At 39.9% G+C, this 26,061-nt stretch overlaps 1 protein-coding gene across 2 annotated transcripts in view; it reads right to left on the reverse strand.

Moving 5' to 3' along the window:
* Window positions 1–22,235: 22,235 nt before the first annotated feature.
* Window positions 22,236–26,061, reverse strand: part of WDR11 (WD repeat domain 11) — a 42,197-nt gene continuing 38,371 nt past the window's right edge. For both annotated transcript variants that reach the window (XM_086616658.1, XM_086616657.1), the window contains exons 26-29: window positions 25,821–25,918; window positions 24,681–24,826; window positions 23,774–23,853; window positions 22,236–22,743 (exon numbers count right to left, since the gene is read on the reverse strand). In XM_086616658.1, the coding sequence (XP_086472784.1) occupies window positions 22,586–22,743; window positions 23,774–23,853; window positions 24,681–24,826; window positions 25,821–25,918 (482 nt within the window). In that variant the 3' untranslated portion in view covers window positions 22,236–22,585. The remainder of the gene's footprint in view (window positions 22,744–23,773; window positions 23,854–24,680; window positions 24,827–25,820; window positions 25,919–26,061) is intronic.

Here is a 26,061-nt window from a genome sequence, read left to right on the forward strand (position 1 = left end):
AAAATTTTGCATTTACCATAGCATTTGATATGAAAAACAGCTTTTAAAACATTAGTCCCCATTCCAATCTGGTCAAACTTTACAGCTAAAACCAGTCATAAACACAGCTATTACCTTGGTAAACATTTAGATTTGTCAATAGCCTTTCTTCAGGTGTCAGAAAATAAAGCAATTGATTTAATTTTTACATTTAAACAATAATAAAAATCTGTATCTACTATTCACAGAATAGAGCATCAAAATACACCATCACATTGTGACATTTTACAATAAAAATACCTCCTCCTCAAAGAATTTATTAATCAATAACCATAAAGCCTAATGACTGGTAGATGTTAAAAAGCAAATCGTATTTTGGATATGTATTTTGGATTCTGTTGGATAGAATGCCATTTCTAAAGCCACAAAAAAAGGTCAGTATCAACAAGCAAACAAACTCAAAATTCCTGCCTCCTACATTCCCATTGATAAATAAACACCGATATTTGTATACAATCTATTAAGCCAAACTCTAAAAGAAGAATAAATCAAGAAAGAAAACCCCGGGGACTTATCAACAGAGCTCAAATTCCTTCCAGACATCCAGTATCGATGATATACATACACTTCAACAGGCACCAACATGAGATGTGATTTTACAATATTCAGAGTTCTTGGCTTTGGTCAGCCAAGATGATTAACCTGGAGTGTGAGAAGAGTCCTATCCAAACATCACGTAACTGTGTGCCAAGCACTTAAGCTCTGTAGGCTGCTACTCTGGAGCAGGCTTTTGCTGCTCTTCAGCTCTTTTCAGGGTTTCAACTTGAAGCTTGAGTGCAGTTTCTGTCCTTTGTGGCATCTTTGCTGCACAGGAGGTGAAATGAATAGCAAAACTCTCCTCTGCTGTCCCCTGTGCAGACCAGACAGTGAGATCCACGACCTAGCTGGAAAACTCACAGCTGTTAGCTCACGGAAAGCACAGGCTTAAAGCCCCTGAAAGCCTGATCAGCCATTCAGCCATGGTGAAGGCACCTGAAGCCCTTCGGAAAGCTTCTTGGGTCTAGACAGCGACCAGACGGCAAAAGCTCCATCTGGCACTACGAATCAGCTACTTTTTTTTCCTGCTCTACCTGATGGACTCCATCCAAGAGGCAGCAGGAGAGCTGCCCTGTCAGGTGAGACCCCATGTGAAATACTGCAAAGCAAAACACCAGCAAGAATTCCTGCCTGCTGTCTTGCAACAAGGGTCCAACCAACAGACTCCTACTCACTTCACCTCCCAGAAGTATCTCACGTGAGTTGGAACAGCTCCATCAGGACAGGTTGGATAAAGGCTCTCCAAAACCAGAGTGGTCTAGTGACAAAGCTCTGCCTCCAAAGATCAACGTTCCTGTCTTCTCACAGAAAAAGAAGTGTCTCAAAGGCCACGAGTGGTCACATTTGTCTTGTGATTTCAAATATCTAGAGTCAAGTGCCTTAACATGCTGATAGAAAAGCTTTCCCTCATAAGGCTGGTGGAGCAGGTTGACCCAGGAGGCTGTGAGGTCTCCATCACTAGAAGTTTCCAAGACCAGACTGCAGGACGCTCTGCACAACCTTATGTGACCCCAGAGCTGATCCTGCTCAGAGCGGGAGGTTAGACTAGAGCTCTCCCAAGGTCCCTTCCAGCCTGAGTTACCCTGGAGCACAGAGAATTCCTTCTCTCTCCCTCCTTCGTCCTCCCTCTGCCCCAGGAATGAAGCTCTCTCCAGGAATATTTCATTTGTGCCTTAACATTTTCTCCAGAAATCCTGCTGACCCCACAGGAAAGCTCAGTCTAAGACAGAATTACACCTTTATGAATACTGTTAGCTATCTCATACCTGCTCTGCTATTGTGCTACTGTCAGAGCCACCACCATTTTCCCCCCGAAGCCATAGCTGCCAGCTGCAGCTTCCAAATGACAGGAATACCTGGATGCTAACTGAAACCCAAAAGGCAACATCTTTTAAGCTAAAATAGAGAATGTATTTTACAGAGACAGTGTCAATATTTTATGCAGAAAATTAGAGTGTAAGAGACCATGAGAAGCCAGTCACCTAATCTTCTGCCCTTGGACAATCAACCTGTGCCAATCCTAGCATATCTTTGCCTTGGTTTCCTTAAAAACAAACCTTCTCTAGTGTTGATTCCAAAACCTCCCTTGTCAATTTTTACTTCAAGATGCTAAATGTCAAGGATATTACCACATGCTCTGATGTTTTTGGCTCTCGTTATTTGAAATGTCTTGTTTTCAATCTGATATTTTTTTTTTCTGTCCTGCATATGCCTTCCAACTGGAGCTTGTACCCCAACCAATCTTGTGCTCAATAGACATGGTTACATCCTACCTCACTAACCCACACGTGGGGAAACTTACTGTCTGACAGCTAGGAATTGTTCATTTAGGTGTTGAACCCCTTGACCACTGAGAGTCGAACATTCATTTAGCAGGAGACAACTAGCACTGACAAGCAAGGGCAAGTTATCAGCCACAGACACAAAAACACATATAACTTGTTGAAGCATGAGTTACTCTTGCTCCAGGATTGCATTAGCTCACACATTCCTCTCTTGAAAGCTTCTTTTTATTAAGTATATGTGCTGTATGCCTTAAAGCTAGTGCTCCCTTTTTGGCTTCATCCAATTTGGAGGATGAATAAACCACTTCAGAGAAAACTTTTCTGGAGATGATGAGAATAGTATCGGCTAATGCCTTGTGCTCCCTTCCTTAACTTCACGTCCCAACACTGGCTCAAAGCCTGTTGATCTGGTTACTTTATTGCATGATCGCAGGCAGACATTGCAAAGGTCTTTTGTGAGATGCTGAGGCAGCGAAGATGGAGCAGGTTTTAAGCCTGAGTCTCCATCCCAGCTATAGAGAGACTGTGGAAGGAAATGGGAGAAGGGAGAGAGGTCAGGGAGGCTGTTTTGAGTGATGAGACAACAGAAATTCATTCTACAATAGTTTGGGAAAATTGAAGGTTATCTGTGGATCTTTTGCCCTAAAAAAATGCAATGGGGAAGTAAATATTTCCAGATATTCAAAAGCTTTGTGACCAGTGACACACTTGGTAGTCAGGTGTTCACAGGCACGTGACCTCTGGGCTGCTGACTTGACTCTGCTGTCCTCATTGGACCACGTTCCATCCTAGCCATGACAACCTCAGCTGTAACATCTGCTTTTGCAATCAGATGCATTGCTATGAATATTTTAGTCCAAACAAATTGCGTTTTCTAATGAAAATGAAACCTTTTCTTCACCTTTCTGACCAGCTCCAGGTGAAGTGTAGTTACAGCAAAGATGACTTCTTCATCTAGGCCACAGGATGGAACCAACAGCTGTCAACAGGAATATGGGCTCATGGACTAATCAGAAGTTATAAATACTTTCCAGGGCATAACGTAAGAAGTAATAACTTGTTTTTAGAAGATGGTAAAGAAATTTGTGGGACTTCAGCAAACTGAAATGGAAGAGTCACTTTTTGATGAAATAGACCTCTGTAAAACTCTCAGTATGCTGTGGACCAGAAGCAGTCTGAAGGTCATGCAGCTTCTGTCCTACCTAAACTTAGAAGATGAAGGATAAGACTGTAAATCAAACACCTGCAGATGCCAAACGTTGTTCCTCAATATTGCAGCTACCATAAAAAATGGGAAACCTCACAGTACATTATGGACAACGCTGACAGGAGAGATTATTTCTGTTTCCTCATGTGACAGGGTAAAATTCTGGCGTGAAGGCTTAATAAAGAGCAGCTCTTATGATTTCTTTCCCCACTGGCAGAAAACAAAGTTTCACTGACTTCAAATGACCAGAAATGAGACTGCCAAATACAGGTCACTTCCTCATTCCTGATGGTCACACTATTTCTTGTACAATAAGGACTCAATGAGGACTAATTCATCTTTTTGTGCCTGTTAATTTTGTGATACTGCTGTATATCTGAATAGACTTATAAGGGAAAAAAATAGCAGCATGGCTTCTTTTTTTTTTTTTTCCTTTAAAAAAACCTTTTGAGATTCTGATTTGTAATCTTTTTTGGGAAAAAAAAAATAATCAAAATGTATGAACAGATTCTCTAAATTAGGCCTGAGTCTGCAGAGACATCAAAAGGAATCTAAAGCAGTCATCACCTTAAGTAGTTCATGGTTTGGTTTTGTTTAGAGGATTTCAAATTTGGGCTCAAAACACTGCCAGAGAAAACATATAAGCAAATCTATAAAGATCATCCATGACAATTGCAATACATTCCACCCACAATTTGTTTGTATGAATACAATTTCATATATAGCGGAAAAAAATGGAAGTCAACAGAGGAAACCAGAACTGGTTTAGGATAAAGTGTTTTACTGGAGAAGGTGTTTTACTAAACACAATCTTTGCTTTTCATCAATATTAAAATAAGTATCACTGACCTGCTGTGCATCTGTATACACAAGAATTAATGATGAGGAACACAGGGTAACTGCTTGTGTTGAAACAAAATCCTGAAAAGCTTGAGAGAGGTAGATAATCTCTGAACAGCAAAATATCAAGACAGTATTCAGCAAGCTACGAAATCATATGCACCAAAAAATTCACCAGGCCCCACTGACCTTTCTATGTAAAAGTTTTTACTGGAAAAGTGTCTTGCTGCTTTAATTGTGTGGTCCACTTTGGCGAATTTTGTGTACTTTTTCAGCAAAGTTGAGCCAGACAACACTGGAGGAGTCAGGGCTTTCTGCATGCAGGGAGTTTTCTGTGTATGAGTTCTTCCAGCTACTTCATTTGCCTTGCCCCAAGATGATCCCTGCTGCTTATTTTTAGTGAAATTGTCCTGTTTTTCAGGAAGTCAACTTACTTTATGACCGTTTGGAAGAGCCTGACCAGTCTTCTCAGAAGATCTGTCCTGCTTTGGAAAACTCATCTCAGCAGCTTTGGGTGTTTCAGCAGCAAGAACACTTCTCTGCCACTAACAGATCAGAAACAGCTCATATATTTGAAGGCTGTTGACATTGTTTTGTTATGTTGGTAGTTTGTTATGGAACTTTAACTTTGTCACCTTGGGACGTTTTAGGTAGCATTTAGGTTTCTGTGTGTGACTCAATGGTAGTAAACATCATGTTCACCTCTTCTATGAAGACGGGCTGAGAGAGTTGGGGGTTTTTCAGCTTGGAGAAGAGAAGGCTCTGAGGAGACCTACCAGCAGAGCCTTCCAGTACTTAAAAGGAGCCTACAAGAAAGCTGGAGAGGGACTTTTTGCAAGGGCATGTAGTGATAGGACAAGGGGTAATGGTTTTAAACTGAAAGAGGGGAGATTTAGATGAGATCTAAGGAAGAAACTTTTTACAATGACACTGGTGAAACACTGGAACAGGTTGCCGAGAAGTTGTGGATGCCCCATCCCTGGAGATGTTCAAGGCCAGGTTGGATGAGGCTTTGATATTTGACTGATATTTGCTCAGTTTTACCTTACTTAAACTCCCATCCTGCTATACATACCCTAGATAAGCGAGTCCAGCCTTTCAGATGAAACTGTGCTGTAAGCAGAAACTAAGTGCCGCACCAGGAACGTTCCTCCAGCCTCTTCCATTAGCTTCATGTCTGACTGACTTAAAACATTACAATTTCACTGGAATCTTAAAGTTTAATTTGGAAGACGGTCATGATAGGAGGATTCTGCTGGGTACATAATGTGAAGATATGATAGCTAATAAATGATGTTGATTTACCATCAAGAAGAGATGATGGTTTCTTCTTCAAAACCAAACCAAAACAAACAACCAAATCCAGCAACAAACATGAATGATGTTTCCATTCAATTTGAATTCATGCTCTGGACTTCACTTGATAGCATGGGATAAAGTGAGTCCATGCAACATACAAGTAATTGGTTGCTTCATAGAAGGAAGCAGTGAAGGTTGCCCGCTTCTGAACATCGTGCTAGGAGACCACGCAGAAATGGAGAGCAACATCATAGACATGAATTTAGATTTCATTTTAACCACTGATCCCCTTAAAAAAAAAAAAAGAGATCAAGTTATCATTTTTGTCTAGCAATGTCACCAGAATATGCGACTAAGGACACATTTGAGCGATCGCTTTCTATCAATTAGCAGCACGAGGAATATTTTCAGTGTATCCATGTCTGGATTTTTCTGCTTTGGGTAGGACACTTGCCTGGTATTACAACAGACTGTTTGATGAAGGTTTTTACAGCAGGAATCACTACTGCTGGGAAGTTCAGAAACGATTTTCAGAAGCCGAAATCTGATCAGAATAAAACGGGCGTTCAGCTCTCAGACAGCCAGCGGTAAAACGCCGCCTTCATGAAGGCGCTTCTAAGGGGGCAGGAGATCAGCCGACCGCTTGGCAACACTCACATGCAGCGTTTCAGCAGGGGTCTTCCCAAGAAACAGAACATCTCTGTTACACAAAGGCACCAGAAATGCTGAATTTCACTGCGTGCATTGTCTTAGAGAACAGCCCTTTGTGCTTTGAAAAGAACCACAGCGGGCAATGATTAAACTGCGTAACCGGGTGGGGGGAGGTAGCAGTGAAAATCTCTGGGCATCTACAGATCCTGCCGTGCCTCCACGATGCGCCAGCAGAAGGCGCATCCCCTCCGAGTCGGGGGCTTCGAAGGGCGGGAAGCTGAAGACTAATTCAATTTGGAAATACAGCACATAGTTTTCTTTCCTTTTTTTTTTAGCAGAAGCTGTAATTTTAAATGAGACTGTAAATCTGGAGAGGGCATCTCAGAGGTGACCTCCTGCCTAACCAGCAACCGCGGGGCAGATGCAGAATCGTGTGGCATCTTGGAAGACAAGCTGGCTTTTCTAGCTTAAGAATTCATGTATATCAAGTATGAGCTTCATTTTAATCCATTCCCGCTGTCCAGAGATGTCAGAAATCAGTTTAATTGCGTAGGCTGTCAAGACTCCCTGGGAATTATGTGTATTTTCTCGCTCTCCCTCTCTCATACAGAATCCATCTTTGCTCTGAATAATTACTGCCAGAGCTGAATCAGAACCTGCCAAAGTCACAGAAAAGAATCCAATCCTTTTCTATAAATTTTCAATGCAAATATGAATTTCCTTTGCTGATCTTTTTTTTTTTTAATTCTCTTTGAATAACCTAGCATGAATGAATTTAGTGAAGGCGTGGTACAGAAGAAATCTTTGGGCAGATCCTCGGCTGGTATACAACTGGCTTCAGAAATGCTACGCTCAGTTACATCCTGAAGATGCATCACAGTGAGTTTGAAAAGCTCTCTTGGAGATTATTCACCTCATGTGAATGCAACTGTTCCCATCAGCTATCTCATTTTAAGGATTTTAGCTATTGAGTCAGGATGGGACAATAGGATGGGATTGAGCCCAAGCAATTAACTCTTTGCTCAGTTTTATTACTGAATCCTGAACTGGACTCCCATAGAGAACCTGTAACGCTGTTAGTCAAAGAAGACACAGCAAAATTTTAAATAATTAAAAGTTTGGAACACGCAATTAAACAGCAGCTCATGATTTGCACGCAGAATTTTTTTTTTTTTTTAAAACCCTCACAAAACCAAAAGGACATTAATTGAAACCTTTAATCCCAAGTAAGTATCTGTTCTAAGATAATTACTGCCATAAAATGCTCTGCCACAGAGACACTGACAAGAAAACCATCTTCAAAAGTTACATACGTAAGCAGCATGGAACTTGAGAAAAGAGTTGGCACGGATGAAACCCTACAGAGACATGAAAAGAAGGAAATATTTTGGAGGGAGTTGAGCTTTTCAGTGTAAGTCATTCCTCTGTGAAAACATGTTATCGTTTAAAAGACTCTGCAGCAGGAAAAGGATGGAGAAGATGTGCTAGCAGAAAGCCAGTTCCTCTTATTAAATAAGAAAGCAACACGTAAAATAAAATAAATAGCAACAAACTGGATCAAACTGTTAAGTCAACCATCAGCAATGCAGATGATTAAAACTGACATTATATAATTTCTAACTTATGGTGCACAAAGCAGTATAAACTAAAAAAAAAAAAAAAAAAGGAAGGCTGCCTGCTCTGGGGATTCCTCCATTCCTTCCAGCTACAATAGCTTCCGAGATGCACAACATTAAAACAGTCACTGTCCTTTGCTTCAGTCGTGCTTATTTTGGCACTGAGTCAGGGACGATAGCAACTCTTGGAGCAAAGCAACGCTCAGTCCTCGCCACAGCCGTGCTTCATCAGCGTTGGGCTTGGTTCGTGTTAGTGGGGAAATAACATGTGCTTTTTAATATACACAAGGTTGGCCAAGGTCTTAAATCACTTTCTCACTCTCATGTACTGGCTAAAAAGCTTTAGACTGACAAATAAATACACTTGCAAAGATCTCCAAAGTGCTCTTTTACTTGATAGCAATATGCTACAAGCCCCAAAGAAGGGTGTCCATCGGTGTTGTGTGTTGTGCCAACAGCTGCCCCAGGAAAATGCTCCAGTTCCTGCACTGTGGTTCTTTCCTACTGATTACTTACTCCTACGAGATCAGATAAAGATGCCTTTGACATAAGCTTTTGCTGAAAATTCTATATGACAAAGGGCTACTCTCATCATGGATAATTTTATCGATATATTTTTAAATGGTTTTAACAGTTGCATAGCTAGTCAAACATCTCTAGAAACAAATATAACTGCTGAAATTCTGAAACAAAACCATTTTTGCTTTTTTCCCTTTTTTCTCATCAGATCTAATTTTATACTTTGGAAGACAGATATATACTTAATTTACAGAGATGTACCCTATAAAATTGCATTTAGCTACTGTGAAAAATATTCTTATTCTAGTAAGGCCAAAAATACATACGACATATAAAACGTTAGCAGATTACTTTTTCATTTTGCTGACTATCAGTATCCTGAATATTATGCCAAGTTACATGGGCGGTTCCAGAATTTGGTAGACATTCCCATGAATTTAATGCAAAGCATCACATAGTTGCACTGCAGATTATAACAAGATGTTCAACTACCAGTATTGCTCTGAATATCTGTCATGATCAGGGTTGGAGAAGAAAGACAAAAGTGACTTCAAGCCCTAGAGAAAATTGCTTCAGCTCCCTCTGCCACAGGCTCAGGGATGCAGAGACTGAGCAGACAATATCAGGAGGCAAAACCATTCCCCAGCTTTCATTTTTTACTATTGCTGATGCTGGGAACTGCCTCGATTCCCTATCTCCAGGCAGTCTTGCTTCTGCTAACTGCAAGCGCAGAGCAGGGGAACCGACGTCGCCCTGCCAACAGCATCCAACTTTGCTACTGGGCTGAGAGATGGAAGAACATTTCTCAGACCTCTTATAACAGGAGAGCTAAGCACAGACTGCATCAGTGAACCCAGAATTGCTTGTGGGAGGTAGTTCCCCCGACATTGCTGGTGTTTACATCATTTTTATTTATGTAGGCAATTTATCACTCTCCTGGGGTGCAACTGCTGTCAGCCTGAGCTGGCTTCCAGCTCGACCTGCAAGTGAAAGATTCAGTAATGCTCTTTACTCAGAGCATCTTACTACTTCCTCGAACTGCAGGGTGAACAAACCCAAAGTGAGGAGCACAGCTCCCAGTAACCGAGACAAAGCAGCCCCCAAATCCGTGGGACTAGGGGGCACCTGCCCTCCCTCCCCACCCTGTGCTGGGGCCAGCTCCAGCCCGCAGCCGCAGAAACCAGCCTCCCGCCTAGAAGTGATGCTCTTACACATTGCCATTGCCCAGTCCCTCGAGCAGACACCAAACAGGACCCCAGAGTGAATTAAAAGCTGGGAGGAGGCCAACACAATAAGGACTACGAGCTTTGTCTATATAATCATATCTTAAATCCCTGGATTCAAGGTGCGAGCATGAGCAGGTCCGTGCTTTAAAACAGAATGACTTGCTTCATAAAATAAATAATCTGTATTCAAAGAAAGCATTAGGCAACACTTATCTTTGCATTTGTCACAAACCCTTCTTGTGCAAAGCCATTGCACAGTATGTGTCTTCGGGCTTTTTAGTGCATTTTCTTCCCGGTAAGTTATGCTCTATTTTGACAAATGTTGTGAATGACATGCAAGGTACAAATATACCTTCCTTGGTCCCCAACCCATAGAATTCATGAGCCTGCAATAGGAAAAGGGCAAGGAAATGAAGGAGTTCTGGAGAGGTCAGAAGATGGCACAAGCTCCTCAGAGATGCTGTCAGGGGTAAAGGTGAGAGTCCTTTCAATAGCAGGTGCATCATTGTCCTTGTTTTCCTATCACTTTTGACCATATTAGCTGAAAAACTATATCTGGCAAGTGAGAAGCTTTGCTTTAAGCACAAGAGCAAACCTCCCCATATGTGTCATCCACCTAAAGCTCCACAGGGATAGACACACGGTTCAAACGAGACCATGGCCTTTGTGGAGCTGGGCCTCAAGAATCAGCACCGTTATGAACTCTCATCACTAGTTACAAATATTCGATGCTTCTACCAAATAATAAACCCGTTTCTGTGTTGATTTTCCAGCTGAAAATGTAGGAATTGCTTCCCGCTGAACTGAAACAGCTCTGGGCTCAGAGTTCTCTCATGCAGGGCTTTAAGCACCATGACAAGTCTGCTTGTTGAATGAGAAATCATTCTGTTTGGTTTCCCTTCAAAGGGGATGCCGTGAAGATGATATGAGTGTTCTGTGCATGATGCAACGGTTAATAAGTTTTAATAACAATAATAAAAGATTATCTCAGCATATCTGTTGTCCAAAACACACCAGTGTCTCTGGTCAGTTGTGCTCTCATTACTTTTCAGTTGACTTAAAAATGCTAAAACCATATTAAAATTCACAGACAACGATTTGCTGCTCACCAGAAACACCCATACCAGCAAGTGCTGAGGTATATATCTTCGAAAACCATCAGAGAGAACTTCTCCTATCATAAATTTTCTCCTTTCTTTTTCCTGCACATGCACACAAAATATAAGCTACTGTGATCTCTGGCGGTATGCAGGAACCCTGCCAGCAGTTTGCTGCTGAGTATTGGCACAAGCATCCTCTGATCCTCCAAGTAAACGTAGGAATAGTTCTTTTGTCATCTGAACACAGGATAAACTTCTTGCAATTTCTGTGTGCATCAGATCTGCTCTCAGTATTTTCTAGAGACTGAATCTCCCCTTTACTGTAAATAATTCTAAGGCAATCCTTCAACACAGGCATAAACTGAACTAGACTTGACCACAACCAGCCACCAAGTTCTAAAGCAAACCCTACCCCCCCTTCCTGCACTAGATGCAAAAGAATGCTATAAATCGTATTTATTAATGCATTTCCAAGCATTCCTTACTTGTCAAATCAAAACAGATTTCAAACGAGGTGTGGCCTCGTGTTTGATAACAACCCCAGCTCCTGCTTCGTATTGCCTGGTAAGAAAGCTGGATACTCTTGGTGCCCTTCCCTCCTTTCCAGAGAGCCTGCAGCTTTTTAGAAATGACATTAAAATGCAGAACTGAGATGGCTCCTGCTGGGCTAGTGCCTTCGAGCTGCCACTCTTTAAAACCGAATATAAGGAAAGAAAAACCCCAACCCTTCGGTTCACGTTACTTCACCCTGCGAGTGTCCCTCCGGCTCCTTCATTTGCTGATCTCTGCTGCCCTCTCCTGCTGGAAAAGCTGGAAACCCTCCGCCGAGGAGTTTCAATGAAAAAACTATTTATAAAGGCTGCTAATGGTGACTTGTTTAAACCCAGAGGGGATGGGGCAGGAGTTTTAGGATTAGGGAAAACTGAAGCTGAAAAGGGAAAGTGCTCATCACAGCTTACTGAATGGAGTAAGAGACAAAATAATAATAATAACAACAACATCAATTATTATTATTATTATTATTAATAATAATAATTATTAAAAAAAATATATCCAGGTATTGATGTCTATTTGAAGGCTCTGCTAGGGAGATATCCAGCAAAAGAGCAGAAAATTTAAAAGTGATAAACTTATCTATTATACATATATAGGGAGGTAAACACTCTGTTGCTCCTGTGAGAAGCAGAGTAGCTGCTTTTCAACTTTGAGGTGCTGCAGCCACAGAGCCAGGCTGTAGCAGAGCCCGGCGCCGGTCCCTGCCAAGGCAGCCCAGAGCTTGGGGAGAGAGATGCTTCGCAGTGCTGTGCTCCCCGTCAGGCAGCCACTGTCTTAGGGATTCTCCAGCTACAGCTCAGAAATGAAGCAGCCCAGTCTACACGCTGCCTTCAGGTGGTTGAAGATTCTGTGGTTCCTTCAGTTTACAGAAAAAAAGTCCATCTTCTTCTGCATACAGAATCTTGGTACCTCCCTCTCCTCTCCTGCAGAGTTTGATCTTCTCCTTTATTTCCCTCCTCCAGTCTCAGCATTTCATCATTCACTGTCTTGCACTCTACATACTGGGCTTTTGGTTGTTTTTGTTTTTTTCTATGCTGTCTACCTTTTCTGTTATTATTTAACTCATCCAGCATTTCTTCGACAAAAACTGAGGAATACTAAGAACTAGATTGCCTATGGGATCTGCTCGGGATAATAATTTGTAAGACTGATTTCACACTACCTCTTGGGTTTGAAAGCTGAAGTCACGTCAGATATTATCACAATTCTTTGTTTTCAGAGAAACACAAACATTTTAGAAGTTCATCAAAAATGAAAATGCGGTGGCATGGGAAAGAGAAAAATAATGTACTTCACAGTGATTTTGTGGCTGAGGAATTTGCCTGCAAAGCAGTCAGAAAGGACAAACAGATGATTTCAGTTCGGTTCAAAGAACATGTCTTGGCTTTTTGATGAGATAGTTGTGGCATAAAATAATAACAAAACCCACTATTCGTTGGCTTAGTCCTACTGGGAGAAAAAGTTGCTACCAGAAAACGCCGCATTCAGGACCAGGCGATCACTGATAAATTACCTTCCTGCTCTCTTTTCATATTAGCAAGGCTGCTTTTTCTTGCAGTGCATTAATCTGCCTTTCAGTCCACTTTTAATCAAAACCAGGCTTAACTCTGGAGAGTGGAAAAAGAAAGCAGATGCTGAGGTAAACCACAGAATAGAACTGGAAGAAACAGAAAGAAAGTCTCTTTGGCTTGATAAGTATTTAAGAACTATTTTTCTAGAGGGAAGGAAGGAAGGAAGAAAGAAAATACTCCATTTTGTTCCAGTTTGGAAAAATGGCTCTGCCTGTCGTCTTTTCCCAAATGTAGGAAGAATAAGCTGGTTTGTACAGCATTTTGCATGCAGCAACTCCTATTAAATTGTGTTACATACAAAAAGCAAAAGTCTATGTTGATAGTTTGGAGAACAGTCCTCTCTATAATTGTGGAAACAAAATTTTGGGGTTATCAGGAATTAAAAACCAAGCGAATGAGTACTCCAAATTATTGAGTTGTTCTTGTGCTGGAGAGGGATTGTGTGCAAGAAACCAGAAGTCACCAGAAGTCATGATACAACACTCCAATTACCGGCGGTATCAGTTAAAATTTCAGATGCAAGAAATTACTGAAATAAGAACATGGTAAGGTAAGAGACACTCAGGTATTTGCAACTTCATATCTTGTTTTTTTGTTCATGTTTTTTTTTTCCTTTTAACGATTTCCAGCTACTGATGGTATACACCATGAACATCTGATGTATGCTACCTCCAATGCAAATGATTGTGCTAGGCTCTTCAAACACAGATGTTGCAAGCCAAATTTTGTAATTCAAAATAACAACGAAACCCCTCACATGCTTCTCTCTCCCCAGAGGTTTCAATCAAGAGCAAGGTTTCATGTCTGCACAGGCAACCCAAAGGCAGACTATCCTCACCCCAAACTCTCCTATCTGCATTGACCTCTCGGTGCCTTTGCACTCTGTAAGCGTTGGGTGAACCAGACCATGGAACTGATCCAGCAAAATCTTAATCTTAAAAAAAACCACAAAGACCTCAAACCAAACAAAACTCCATATTTTCCAGCCAGTTCAGTCTCCAGACATCTCTTGTGACTCTGCCACACAAGCACCAGCACAACCTAAGTGAGAACACGTGGAGAGGAGCGTGGGTACGAGAGCACATCACTTACTGAACCAGCTCACCAGGGACTGGCTTAGCCCTGGGCTTGTGCAACTACACAGCTCCTAGCTGAGTGGACAGACAGTGCATGCTACTTTTTTCCTGAAAGAGACATCAGATATAGCCAAAGTTCTGTAAAGATATGCCAGATTATTCAAAGAACTAAGAACAGAACAGAAAAGGCATTTGGGGGAATTCTTCTATCAGTCAAGGGGAAAAGACTAATTAATACTATTTATATTCAAGAGCACTGGCTTATCTCAACTTGTTCAGGAGAAACTGCAGAGTAATGACAAGATGTTCTTGGCTCAGCAGAGATGTGGATGCTCAGAGAAACCTTTCTTCAGCATGTGGCTCTGGCTTTAGGTTGAAACCCTTCCAACCAGGGCAGTTTTGCCAAGTCTCCTCTCTCCAGCCAAGAAAACGTGCTAACAGCACAGCTCACAGCTCAGCCCTCTTTGTCTGCCGTCCTAAACCAGGGAGCAGAGCAACTGATACGTAGCAAAAGAAGCATCAAAAGCCACTGACCTCTTTAATTAGAAAAATCTTGCCTTCTGGTGGTCCCAAGAGGCCAAGAAAGTTTTCTGATTCCGTTTGCAGTCAGCAAAGGCCAAAAATAATTCAGAAGTCATAAGGGTGCTTCTGATTATGAGGAAATATCAAATTATTCTTAACTTATGTTCACATGTGTCTCAACATGCATAATTCTCTGGTTTCAAATCTACTTCCTCTGGCAGGACACAGAGTGGAAACCCCATGCAAAAGGGAGTGTAAAGCTGCTGTGTTCACAGCTACGTACCAGCGCCCAGGATGCCCTCATCACCCAGAAGTGAATCTGAAACAGCTTCCTCACAAGTGTTTTCTCCGGCAAATGGAATTCTGTTAAAGCAGACAAATAACTTACTATTTAATACATCGTATTTTCCATCTCTAGTTGTTCTCCAAATGTTACGTTCATTGCTTTAAGACAGTCCTCTTGTTCCCAGGGCCGATATCTTCTGCAACAGAAAGGTTGCTGGCTACAAAACCACCACGTAGTACGCAGGGAGTAAGTTTATCTAGGAGCCACAGGAGAAGCAACTTCATCAAGATGATTGCATAAAATCTGTTCTGATGAAAAAAGATGAAAATAATTTCTTCTGGCCCAGATTATGAGTTCTAGGAAAACTCGCAAATCTACAGTGCAATGGACAATGTGGAACTTGACTGATGGAGTAAGTCAATGTCAAGTAAGTCAAGACTTTCAAGAAGTCTTGGATTTTAGAGCTGGAGTCCTCTCTTGTATGTACAAAATTAAACACTATGACAATGGCAGAGCAGCTTCCTCAGCAGAAACAGAGGAAGTCGAGGTGGGAAGACAAAGCAGCCAGTGGTGCTCCTGGGCAGAGCCACGTTTGCATCTCCCCTTCATTTCCCCAGCATAAGACTGGAGCTTTGATTGTCATAGCACCGTGCTGTAGCTCCAACTTGGCTTAGGAGGTGGTTGCTTTGTTTAATTTACTGCTGCCATTTCCATGCTTCTGTATCATGGCTTACTAGTAGGAAAGAAAGTAAAAAATGGGAGGGTAGCACAGAAGCAGAGTTAAGACAGAACAGCCTATTCCCAAGGTCATTTTGCTGCCTTTCATCTGTACTTCCTACTTTGCATTCCATCTGAAAAACAGCTTCTCTTAAAAAAAGAAAAAATGGGGGGGTGAGGGGAAGAAAAAAGAAAAAAAAAACCTCTCTCCCAAACATGGGAAAACAACATCAAAACCCACAAAAATCAAAACAAGTGTTCAGAGGTGGAGCCCTGAGAACCGAGACTGGAAGGTAAGACCAACTTTTTGACCTGGTGAATAAGGAGTACAAGAGCACGGTGATGTGATCAAAGCCCTGGCCCTGGAAAACAACACCTGCAGCAGCAATCTTGCTAGTTTTCTGTAACACAAGATAATTCTAGGGCTGAAGAAGAGAAAGGAGTTACACATAAACCCAGACAAGAGTTACAGAGCCTGCAGAAGATGCATTATATGGAAACCATCAACAAAACTTTCTGACATAGCTTGGATGTAAAGACTAGATAGTAGTCCTGCAAGTAACATAAAACACCAGAATAAATTACTGATTCTGTAAAGCATTACTACAGACAGAAAACAAAAAGGGTAAAATGAGATATGTCTATAGACAAGTGGCAGATGTAGAAACTTAGAAAAGAGAACATGGGTACTTGACAATCCCTGTTACCTGACACATAAAAAAAAAAAAACACAATAGACCTTTTCTCAGTTGTAGAATACCCTGAGTACTTGGAAATGTGCTGAAATGAGTTAATATTTTATTTCTATTTAAGCATTATGCCTCCAAACCTTCAAATTTGAGATGCCATAGCACAATGAAGAAGAGAAGTCTTAACAGTCCAGTGTACTGGAACCATCTTGAAGACCACAACTGAAAAAACATACTCAGAAGAGACAGGTGTGTAGAAACACAGTAACCTTTGCCTTTATGTCAGCGAGCCTCTGGATCCTGCGACCATCAGGGATGAGATCATCACTGTGGAAAGGGTAGCACCTTCACCAAGAGGGGACTATGAACATCATGCATTATACTACCAAGGAACAGTGATTCATGAAGACACACACCACACACCCACTTTTTCGAGTCAAGATCTGTGACTGCTTGTTACAGGCTACTGTAAAATTTCATTCACAAACAACACTGAAAAAAAATATTTTCAAAGGGACATCAAAATAATATTGTTCACGAGTCTATGGTTGGATTCGAAAAGCCGGCCTCACAGCAAGGACAGACTGACTACTAGGGCCACAACCATGAAACAGGTGTTTGAAAAAAACGATCACTCATCAGAAAAGCACAGAGATGACCTTCTTCTTGCAACTGAGATACGTTGCCTATAGCTTTTTATTAGTTGCAGCAAGTGGAATAGAAGCCAGACAAGTCTGATATAACTCTATTATCTCCTGCTACTGCAAGGTGGAACGTAAGGACAAAACACTGCCTTTTTTTTAAAAGCACCTGTTGGCACCTGGTTTGAACAATATATAATGCTATCAGCCAATAACCCTCTGGAAAGCAGCCACTGAAAGGGAGCTTGCCAGTGGGAACCGCACTGAACTGCGGTCATTATTTGCCAAATAAAGTAGCGGTGACAACATGGGGGGAAAAAAAAAAAAAAGAATTTTCAACTTAGGGACTTGCATCCTGGAAAGAAAACCATTAGGTTGGGCCAATAGTCAATCTGAAGAAGAGTTTAAATGTCCTTGCCTTTACCATCTGCTGAGACTGGAATCTAACAGACAGCCCTCGGTTCACCTGTAGCATCTGCTGCCCTGCGCATGAGCTGTTCCATGTCATCCACCATCATAATCCATCAATATCATCCACGATTCCTCCTGCTGCTGCTGCATAAACAAACAAGGAGAAGAAATTAGAAAGGTGGGGGGGGAAGTTTAACCTATGAAAGGGGACAAACAATTTCAATGAATACTGTGGAAATGAACCTAGTATCATGTAATCACTTATCTAAGATTTTCAAGCCCGAAATCAGACTTCCCTTCCTCCAGCAGGCATAGGGGGGCACCACTCACCTTCCAGAACTGCATTTTGAGTATGTTGATTTCCTTCTCTGAGTATACACATTTTTCCTTTTCTCCTTCAACTGTTGTGTCCAAGCTAGAAAGTAATTTAAATCTTAAACAAATAAACAAATTCAGAGCAAGTTAAACATAAAGAAATTCTAGAATTTTTTAAAAATTAAAACAAATCTAGATGCTTTAATTCAGACATATTTGCATGTTTTCTATTATCATTCTATAAGAGCAAATGGAAGCAGATGGATGAGGTACCAGCTGCAATCCCTCACACGCTGTACATACAACCCATGCCAATACGTTACATTTTACCCTTTTCAGTGTTTCACATTTTCATTGTCTGGTCATTCCATTCCCAACTTATTACAACTTAATTTGTTCAGATGGACTGAAGAGAACAGCGAAATAACAAAGAGCTCTGAAAAGGTCAACGTTCTCTATTAGAGGAAGTTGGAAGCTTCTGGTAGTTGATTCTTTAAAACAGACCATATCTATAAATTTCCAGTCTCTCTTCATTGTTATTGTTAAAATCTGCAAGAAGGAAATTAGTGTCTTCCATTTAAATTGTCAGCATGTACTTTCATAGGATCTCTTAATTCACCGCACTTAACAAATACTTGTCAGAAGCCAGGCATTGTTCAAAAGGTAGACCTTGTCTTTTGATCAAAAGAGAAAAATAACCATACTTTGCACATGGGCAGTAAAGTTTAACTGTATGTACTGCCAACACCTGCCCATCCTTTAGGAAAGCCAGGTTTCAGACTTGCAAAGAAAGTTTCCACACAAATAAGTTCAGTGCGTACAATCCTACCAGTCTGCTTTAAATAAATAAATAAATAAATAAATTCAGATCCTATCACGATGCCTCATCTCCCTTGGAATCAACAGGTGTCAAAATACATTTTGCCTGTGGGGTAACTTAGAATTCCTATGAGATCCCACCTACACAAAGCAACACACGACATGCCAGCAAGTAGGTATGAAGATGAAAGAAGACTCCAAATTATTTTTGTACCTTCTTTTTGTAAATGAACACATACTGACTTTGCTATTTATTATTTTTAGTACTACAGCCTTTGGAGAGGTGAGCACACAGTTCCGCTGAATCCCTTTATGAATAATCCTGTATTAAATCTGTCACTTTTAAGCAAAATGGTTTTGCCTCGAGTATTTGCAAATCCATCACCAGCGTCCATCCTCTGATTCTGTTTTGCCATTCTTCCATTCCTACGTTTTAACAGAAGCCTTTTAAAACACTCTTTCCCCAGGCATGAAGAAAAAGGACTTTCAAAGACTTTTTCTGTCCAGTTCAGTTTAAGAATTGTCAAGTTCTCCTTTCCCAGTTTCTACTCGTTTTTCTCACTCTTCTTGGAAGCTTACGCTGAGCTTTGACATCTGTCACCACCTGCCTTTACTGAACGAGGTGGAAGAGACTGTTTTCATCTCTGCACACTGAATTGCTGCAATATTCTGTCACGAATATAGCTCAATGTGTGACAGATTTTGGTAAGGCCTAAGCATAACCTATTCAAGCCCATTTGTTTTCCTTCTCTCTGATTTTTCTGACCTAATACAGAAATTTTAGCAGCCAGTTTATACGTGTCCTCATGCAGTGGAATGATGAAGCAGGAAGGTGCGTCATCTTAAGGAAACTACATTATACACCAGCAGCTATCCGAGCTCTTTCCTTTTTAATTCTGCTTAACGTTGCTGCCTTCCAGCAGAACCAGATGAGAAGCTTGGAAACTGCCACAGCTGTGGCTCGTATCTTGTGTTTAAGTAGAAACTGAGTAAGTTCTTATCAGGAAGTCCCAATTAAAAAATATTGATGAGACAGTATCAGCCTCATTAAAGAATTTTATGCCAATACTTAAATCTATACAAAATGTTTACCCTGAACTCAATTAATTCTCTTACCAGGTTCACATTAGTATCAGAGTTGTGCTGAATTCTTCTGAGAAAGTAACAAATAAATAAATAAATAAATAGAAGACCTTACTCTTTACCAAGTTCTTATTATTCTACTGCTCACCATCAATTAACTTTTTAGCTGAGCTTTCAGATTACAATTTTGGGCAGCTAGTGATCACCCAAACCAAACTCATTTCCCATTAAAGAATCTGTGATAGTCCTTATTTTCTGTCTCTAGGGCCAACTGCTACAAAACCTCATCTCCTAGATTACTTACTCAGACACTAAACACATCAACATTCTGGACCACATTTCCTTGATGTATAATATATGCCTTTATCTGACTGCAAAGTCTCTAAATTGGCAGACTGTTTGCATTTTAATGAAAGTAAATTATTTATAATTTGCAATATAGTACTAAACACTTTATACACTGTAATAAAAGAATTCATTTTGTCATTTTTCCGTAGATTATTCCCCTGGAATCAAATATATGTATATGTGTGTATATAATATGTGTGTGTATATATACACACAAACACAATATATATAGAACTAAATGTTTTAAGAAGTACTTCAGAAACTGATCCAATTTAGGCAATTTTAGACACTGTTAATATGATTAATTTACAGAGACTGCCTTTATTGTGAGGCACACCATTTTCCAATCAAAACTCTAAATAAAGCTTGCTTATACTGAAACTTAGCTGCTAGACTATTTTCTAGACTTATTTACAGCTAGAACGAGAAAATCCATTACCATAAAACTGAAATAATTTGGACTTTAAAACCCCCATTTTTAAAATTAAGTACTACCACAAGAGTCTCATGATAATATCTACCAAATATGTACAAAGGATAATCACCTCCTCTACTAAATCAGCTCTGAGCACGCTCCGGTCTGGAAGGCAAAATGACAACAATTACACAATCAGCATTCAATCCCAGTGCAACAGATGATGTTTTTGTTATCAAATAAAGACAAACAGAGATTTCAAAAGTTCGGTTTTATTACTGAAGTGTGACTGCATTATTATCTAAATAAACTTTTCAATCACTTTTACACTCTATTTTCATCATAACAGTTTCAGTTGGGAATGCCACACAGTATTCTGCAACCTTCTCACTTAAAAGTTTACAGAAACATTCAGTATTAAAAGGCCTTTGCAACACATTTCTTTTAAAAACAGTAAATTTATAAATCCAAGTGTATATTACAGCAAATTTTTTTTTTCCTAGATACCCACTGACAAGTAATTCTACATGATCTGTCAAAGAACAAGTTTGCATGTGCTTACATTAACTCTGTAGCAGCCTTGTACTGCTCCCAAAAACAAACGTAGGAACTGAGGAGTGTTGTAGTAGACAATGCGAGCCAGAATTTAGCCCATTGTAAATGACAGTTAATTTTGCTCAACTCTATTGCTCACCCGTTAAAACTTAAGGCAAATTTCATTGTATACTTAATCTCCCAAGCTAAAGTAACTATATAAGCATTGTTCATAATTAGTTGAGCAAAAAGTAATTTATGGTGTACGTAAGATGTGGCGAGAAAAAATAAGACACATTGCAGTTAAAATATTTACTTTTCTATTTAGAGCAATGAACTCACATTTTCAATTTGTGTAGAAAAACATCATTATCGAAAAGATGTACCTTTCAAATTTTATCAGAAATGCTATTTTAGATTTGAAAAGTTTACAGAGTTAAAGAGATGTCCCGAAGCTGGTGTTCTTCTAGGAAGAAGTGTAGAACACGTGTCCACAAATACTCAAACATAAGGAGAAGCCAATGCACTATTACTTTAAGTAGACAAGCCACAAATTACATTCTAATGACAGATCTTTTACATGACAATTTTTTTCAGTATTGCGTACTAAACTTCAGTAGCTCCAACACCTTGGTACAAAGAATAATTTTATTTTTTAGCCAAGATTACTTTTCGCACAGTCTTCAATTTGCAAGGACAATGTAACATCAACATCCACTCCTCGGCTGTAAAATTTTTCAGTCAATCAGTAAAAAACAGAAATGATCTGACATAAGAAACAGTAATGAAAACAAGTACTTAAATACTGAAATACTGGCACGAAAATGAGAAAAGATGTTACTGGTGGCATCCTGAAGTAACTGGGCCATAAGATGCGTTAGCATAAGAAGTATAGAATCAAAAAGCCAACATTTTGGCTTTCGCAATGCCTTTTCTACCTATTGTTAATCAAACATTCAAATAACAAACAAAACAATAACTGTGGAGACAGTGTTAGCAGTCTCCTGAATATTCTGCAGGAGCCTACCTTGCTGTTTTTGAGGTAGGATCTTCTCCCATCCTTTGATCCCAGGAACCAGTCAACACAAGGCAGAATTTAGTCCCTAAGGTGCACAGGGAGTGCACTCTTAAGAATAACATGAAATATAACAATACCTTCATTGAGAAAAAGGACGTTTCATGGATTTTTGGAACGTCAGGAGACTTTTGTCAGTAAACCTGCTAAAGATTCCATTCCAGACAGTTACAAAAATGACAATACAGTGAACTGATTTATAACCACAGTAATTTTAAATAGAAAAATTGGATTGAGAAAACACAACGTTCCAGGAAAGAACTGTGTGTTTTGTGATCTATATTTATTCTTTAAATATATTTATATTTTTATAGTACAGATTGAAACATTTATACATATAAACACAAAAGTAGTGAAGAACTACAAAGATTTGATTTTTAGAAGTCAATGAAGTAGATTTTACACAGGTACAGAACTCTTTCAGCACATTTTTAAATTTGACTTCTGCTATAGTTGAAAAAAATGGAAATATTCTTGTATCATTTTATCATAGGCTTCTTCCCCCTCTTGTGAAAATGAAGACAATTTTATCATAAAAATTACCAGAAAACAGTTCTTAATCTTGCCTCCACATACATTTAACAACATTTGCTCAAATCACACATATCAGCTACTACAGTGATTCAAGAGAAAAAAAAAAAAAAAGTATTTTCACGCACTGGAATCTCAGTCTGATAGACAACCCAAATCTCTTCACAAACACAGAATTCTTACTCTTGTGTCACTTCCTCTTTAGGCTGTTTGAGCTCAATCAGTAACTCTTTACCAGCTTCTCCTGCTTTGGAGGCAAAGAGAATAGCTCCCTGTTTAAAGCCCAGGAGCTTCAAGCTTCTGGCATAGTCAGCATATACAGCATGGATCAATTTATGTAAATGAAGCATTAAGGAAAACACAAATAAACAGCAAAATGAAAAAAATCAGAATCTCCTTTCTTTTTTCTCCTCATTCCTTAGGTCTCCCAAGCTGAAAATGCTGAACATTGCTGCCAATTGTGCTAATCCAATATTTTTCAGCACAAATAAAGATAAAAATGTTGCTTTAAATTCTATCACTGAATGCATATTAGCATTTATCAGGCAATGTGCAGAGGGCTATAAACTAAACCAGATACATTTCAGAAAAGCATAAGTACCTACCATAATACCACGTTACATTGCAAAAGAAATCAAGAAATCATAAGGTCATATGACAAGATTTGTTTGTTAATCAGATGTATCTGGAGTTATTAGTGGCTTTTTTTATTTACAAGCCGAAATTAGCGATGACTCCATAAAACACAATCAGGTATTATTTACATTTGCATTATTACCTATTGCATATACCTAAATACGAAAGTTAGAGCAACAGTTCAGAGTTTCCAGAACGCAGAATGTAGTGAGCACTATGTTAGATGACTTTTAAAATACCTCCTACATTTTCAGCTCATCTGATCTTGACCTCTCATTTACTTTGTTTTCTCTGGCTTGGAACTGACTCCTTCATAAAGGACTTCAATCACTAAAACAGTATGTTGATGTACTGAGGGATTTTTTTTCTGGAGATGCAGTGTTTAAAAGACAACTGAACCACTGACTTCACTACACAGTCTGCATTAATATTTTCCAAGTTCTGCAAAGAACATTTTATCACCTGTTCTTTCCTCCCCTATGTTTATTTTTTCACTTTTAGTTTGTTTTCCAGTGTCACTGGCATCACAGAGCATCAGGAGGAGGTAACGTTATGGATTTATGCAAATGACTCCCTTTCACTCATTTCCTCATACTTTTTTCAAACTACACAACTTGGAAAATTCAAACAGGAACTCCTTTCCGGTGCAGACTAGTTCACCTAACATTGGCTCACGCATACTCACTGTGTATTAGCACACATGCAAAACCAGGATTTCAGAGAAAGGATATTTGTATCATCATTACGTTCAAATGCCCCATACTTCAGACAAGCTTCAACAAATAAAGCTGCTCTATCAAAGTACCTCATACTGTTAAACAGAAAAACAAGAGAATCATTTGTTAGGGTGGGAAAATAGAAAAGCATTCCAGGACGTTGCATCAAAACATTTGCAACAGGCTTTCTAAAACTTTGCACCTAGGTCTGGTGCAGATCTCTTCAGCCCTGAGGGCGGAACAAGGCTTCCCATTATCACCAAAGTCAAACAGTATCACCCTTTAGCTGCCACTATGGCACAGATTCATGGTCCCACACCACACGCTGCTCTCAGTTTCCAGCGTTGCTCCACCTTGCTCTCTGTGCCTTCATGCTTCGTAGGCCTTGAGCATTCAATACACCGGGACAGCACTGAGTGCTTTCCTCACGGCAGTGAATGCTGCTACTCTGCTCCCAGGCTGCACGTAGGAACAGGTCATGCCATTCCCACACACTGCCTCCGGCCCCATTCACACCCGCTATTCTGGTACTGCCCTCTTCCCAAGCCTCTTACATCCCCTCTTCCTCCCTGAACGCAAGGAACTGACGTTTGACACAATATTGTTGGAAGATCAAGGCTTAACCTACTCAGAAATAATCATAGCTACTATAAATTCTTACTGCTTGGTCAATGGGTGCTAGCAATCAAAGCCTGCAGTAAATTAAATGCCAGTATATTTACTGAAATTGCAACAAAAGGATCAGTTCAAGCCCACAGAAGTGATGTACTACTGAGGTTAAAGTTAATTAAAGAACTAAAATAGAAACAAATGTCAGAAATCAAACTGCAGACCTCCTCCCTCCCCCTTGACTTCTGAGTCACAAATGCCTAAATAACTATTTTGGACAGGACAAAAATAGATTGTGCTGTTTCATCCTTACCTGTGCAACATCTCTGCAACTTTTGTGAAGCATCCAAGTGACAAGAGGACAAGAATGGCTTTGGACTTCTGGTTGACTTGTGGAGAGCAAAGGTGATCTACCCAACGCTTTAACACATCGGCACACTCCTCTGAGCTCAAACGAACCTTGAAGAGATGGGAAAGTCAGTTATGAATTCTCATCTGCTAACTAAAGAGAGCATTCTGCTTCTGTTTTATTTTTTTTTCAGTGAAACAGTTTGAGCAGAAATAAAAGCATCTGAAATTACCAGCTTTATTATAAAAAGATACACTTATCCCTTGAATGAATACAATATAAAGGGAAATTAGAAATATATAGGTATAAAAATACTCCACTCGGGTCACTCCTGACCATTTACATACAATTAACATTATTTTTACCACAAGGCTTTTCTAAAACCTCAAGTATCAAGAAGTTAGAAACCTGTATCCTTTACAGAAGGCTTAAGGACAAAACAGCTTCATTTTTTCTTAAGAGTAGGATTCACCTATTAGAAAATCTGAGCACGACTTTCTCAATACTTTCTGCAGGAAACATACCAGAGATTTTACTCAGACAGGCTCAAAGATAGTCTTTACTGATTCCTGTCCATTATGATTTGGAGAATTAAGGCTGTGTCTAGGTACTTTTACTGTAACTACATCTGCATACCAAAACAGAAGTTGATGCAAATTTATGTGGTTGATGCTAACTTTAAAATCAGCACACATGCCCATGGAGCTCAGCAAAGTCACTGCCTAATTATTTATCCTCCTCCAGGAGTGTTTTTTTTGTAGTGTATTATGAACTCTGTACTGCTGCAGCTATATGCAACCTCACAAACCACTGCTTAAAAATTAGAAAAATTAAGTATTCAAACCATTTTTAGGCCTCAATTCCATCCTTTGAACAACCAGGGTGGACCTCTGCAGTCAAAAGGCTGAAGAAGAATCTGTCAACACTGATAGAACGGACTGGCTTGTTACACCTTAACACATGGAAAGAACTGATGATGATGTTTCAAACTGATGTTTTGGCTTTTTAACTTTGGAGAACTTTAGCACCCTCGTCAGCCTTCACACCTACATGCACTAAGCAGGTCGTTCATGTTAGCAAACTGAAAGCTGAGAAATGACATACCTTGGCAAGCCATGCTGCACGATTCCATTCGCCGTAAGTCTGCAAGTAGCGACAGGCATCGGCAGCCTTATCGATCAGACACAGTAACTGCACACCTTCTGCAAAATAAAGAGCACACTATAATAAGTTAAGGGAAAAAAGAGTTGCTACGTAAGTGTAAGCAGATCACTCATCCCTAGAAAAAGGACCTTTTATATCCTTTTTAGCATATGAAGATGTTGAAAAACCTTAATTTCTACCA

Source organism: Tauraco erythrolophus, chromosome 9 (genome assembly GCF_009769465.1).
Source record: "Tauraco erythrolophus isolate bTauEry1 chromosome 9, bTauEry1.pri, whole genome shotgun sequence".
NCBI classification, from domain to species: domain Eukaryota; kingdom Metazoa; phylum Chordata; class Aves; order Musophagiformes; family Musophagidae; genus Tauraco; species Tauraco erythrolophus.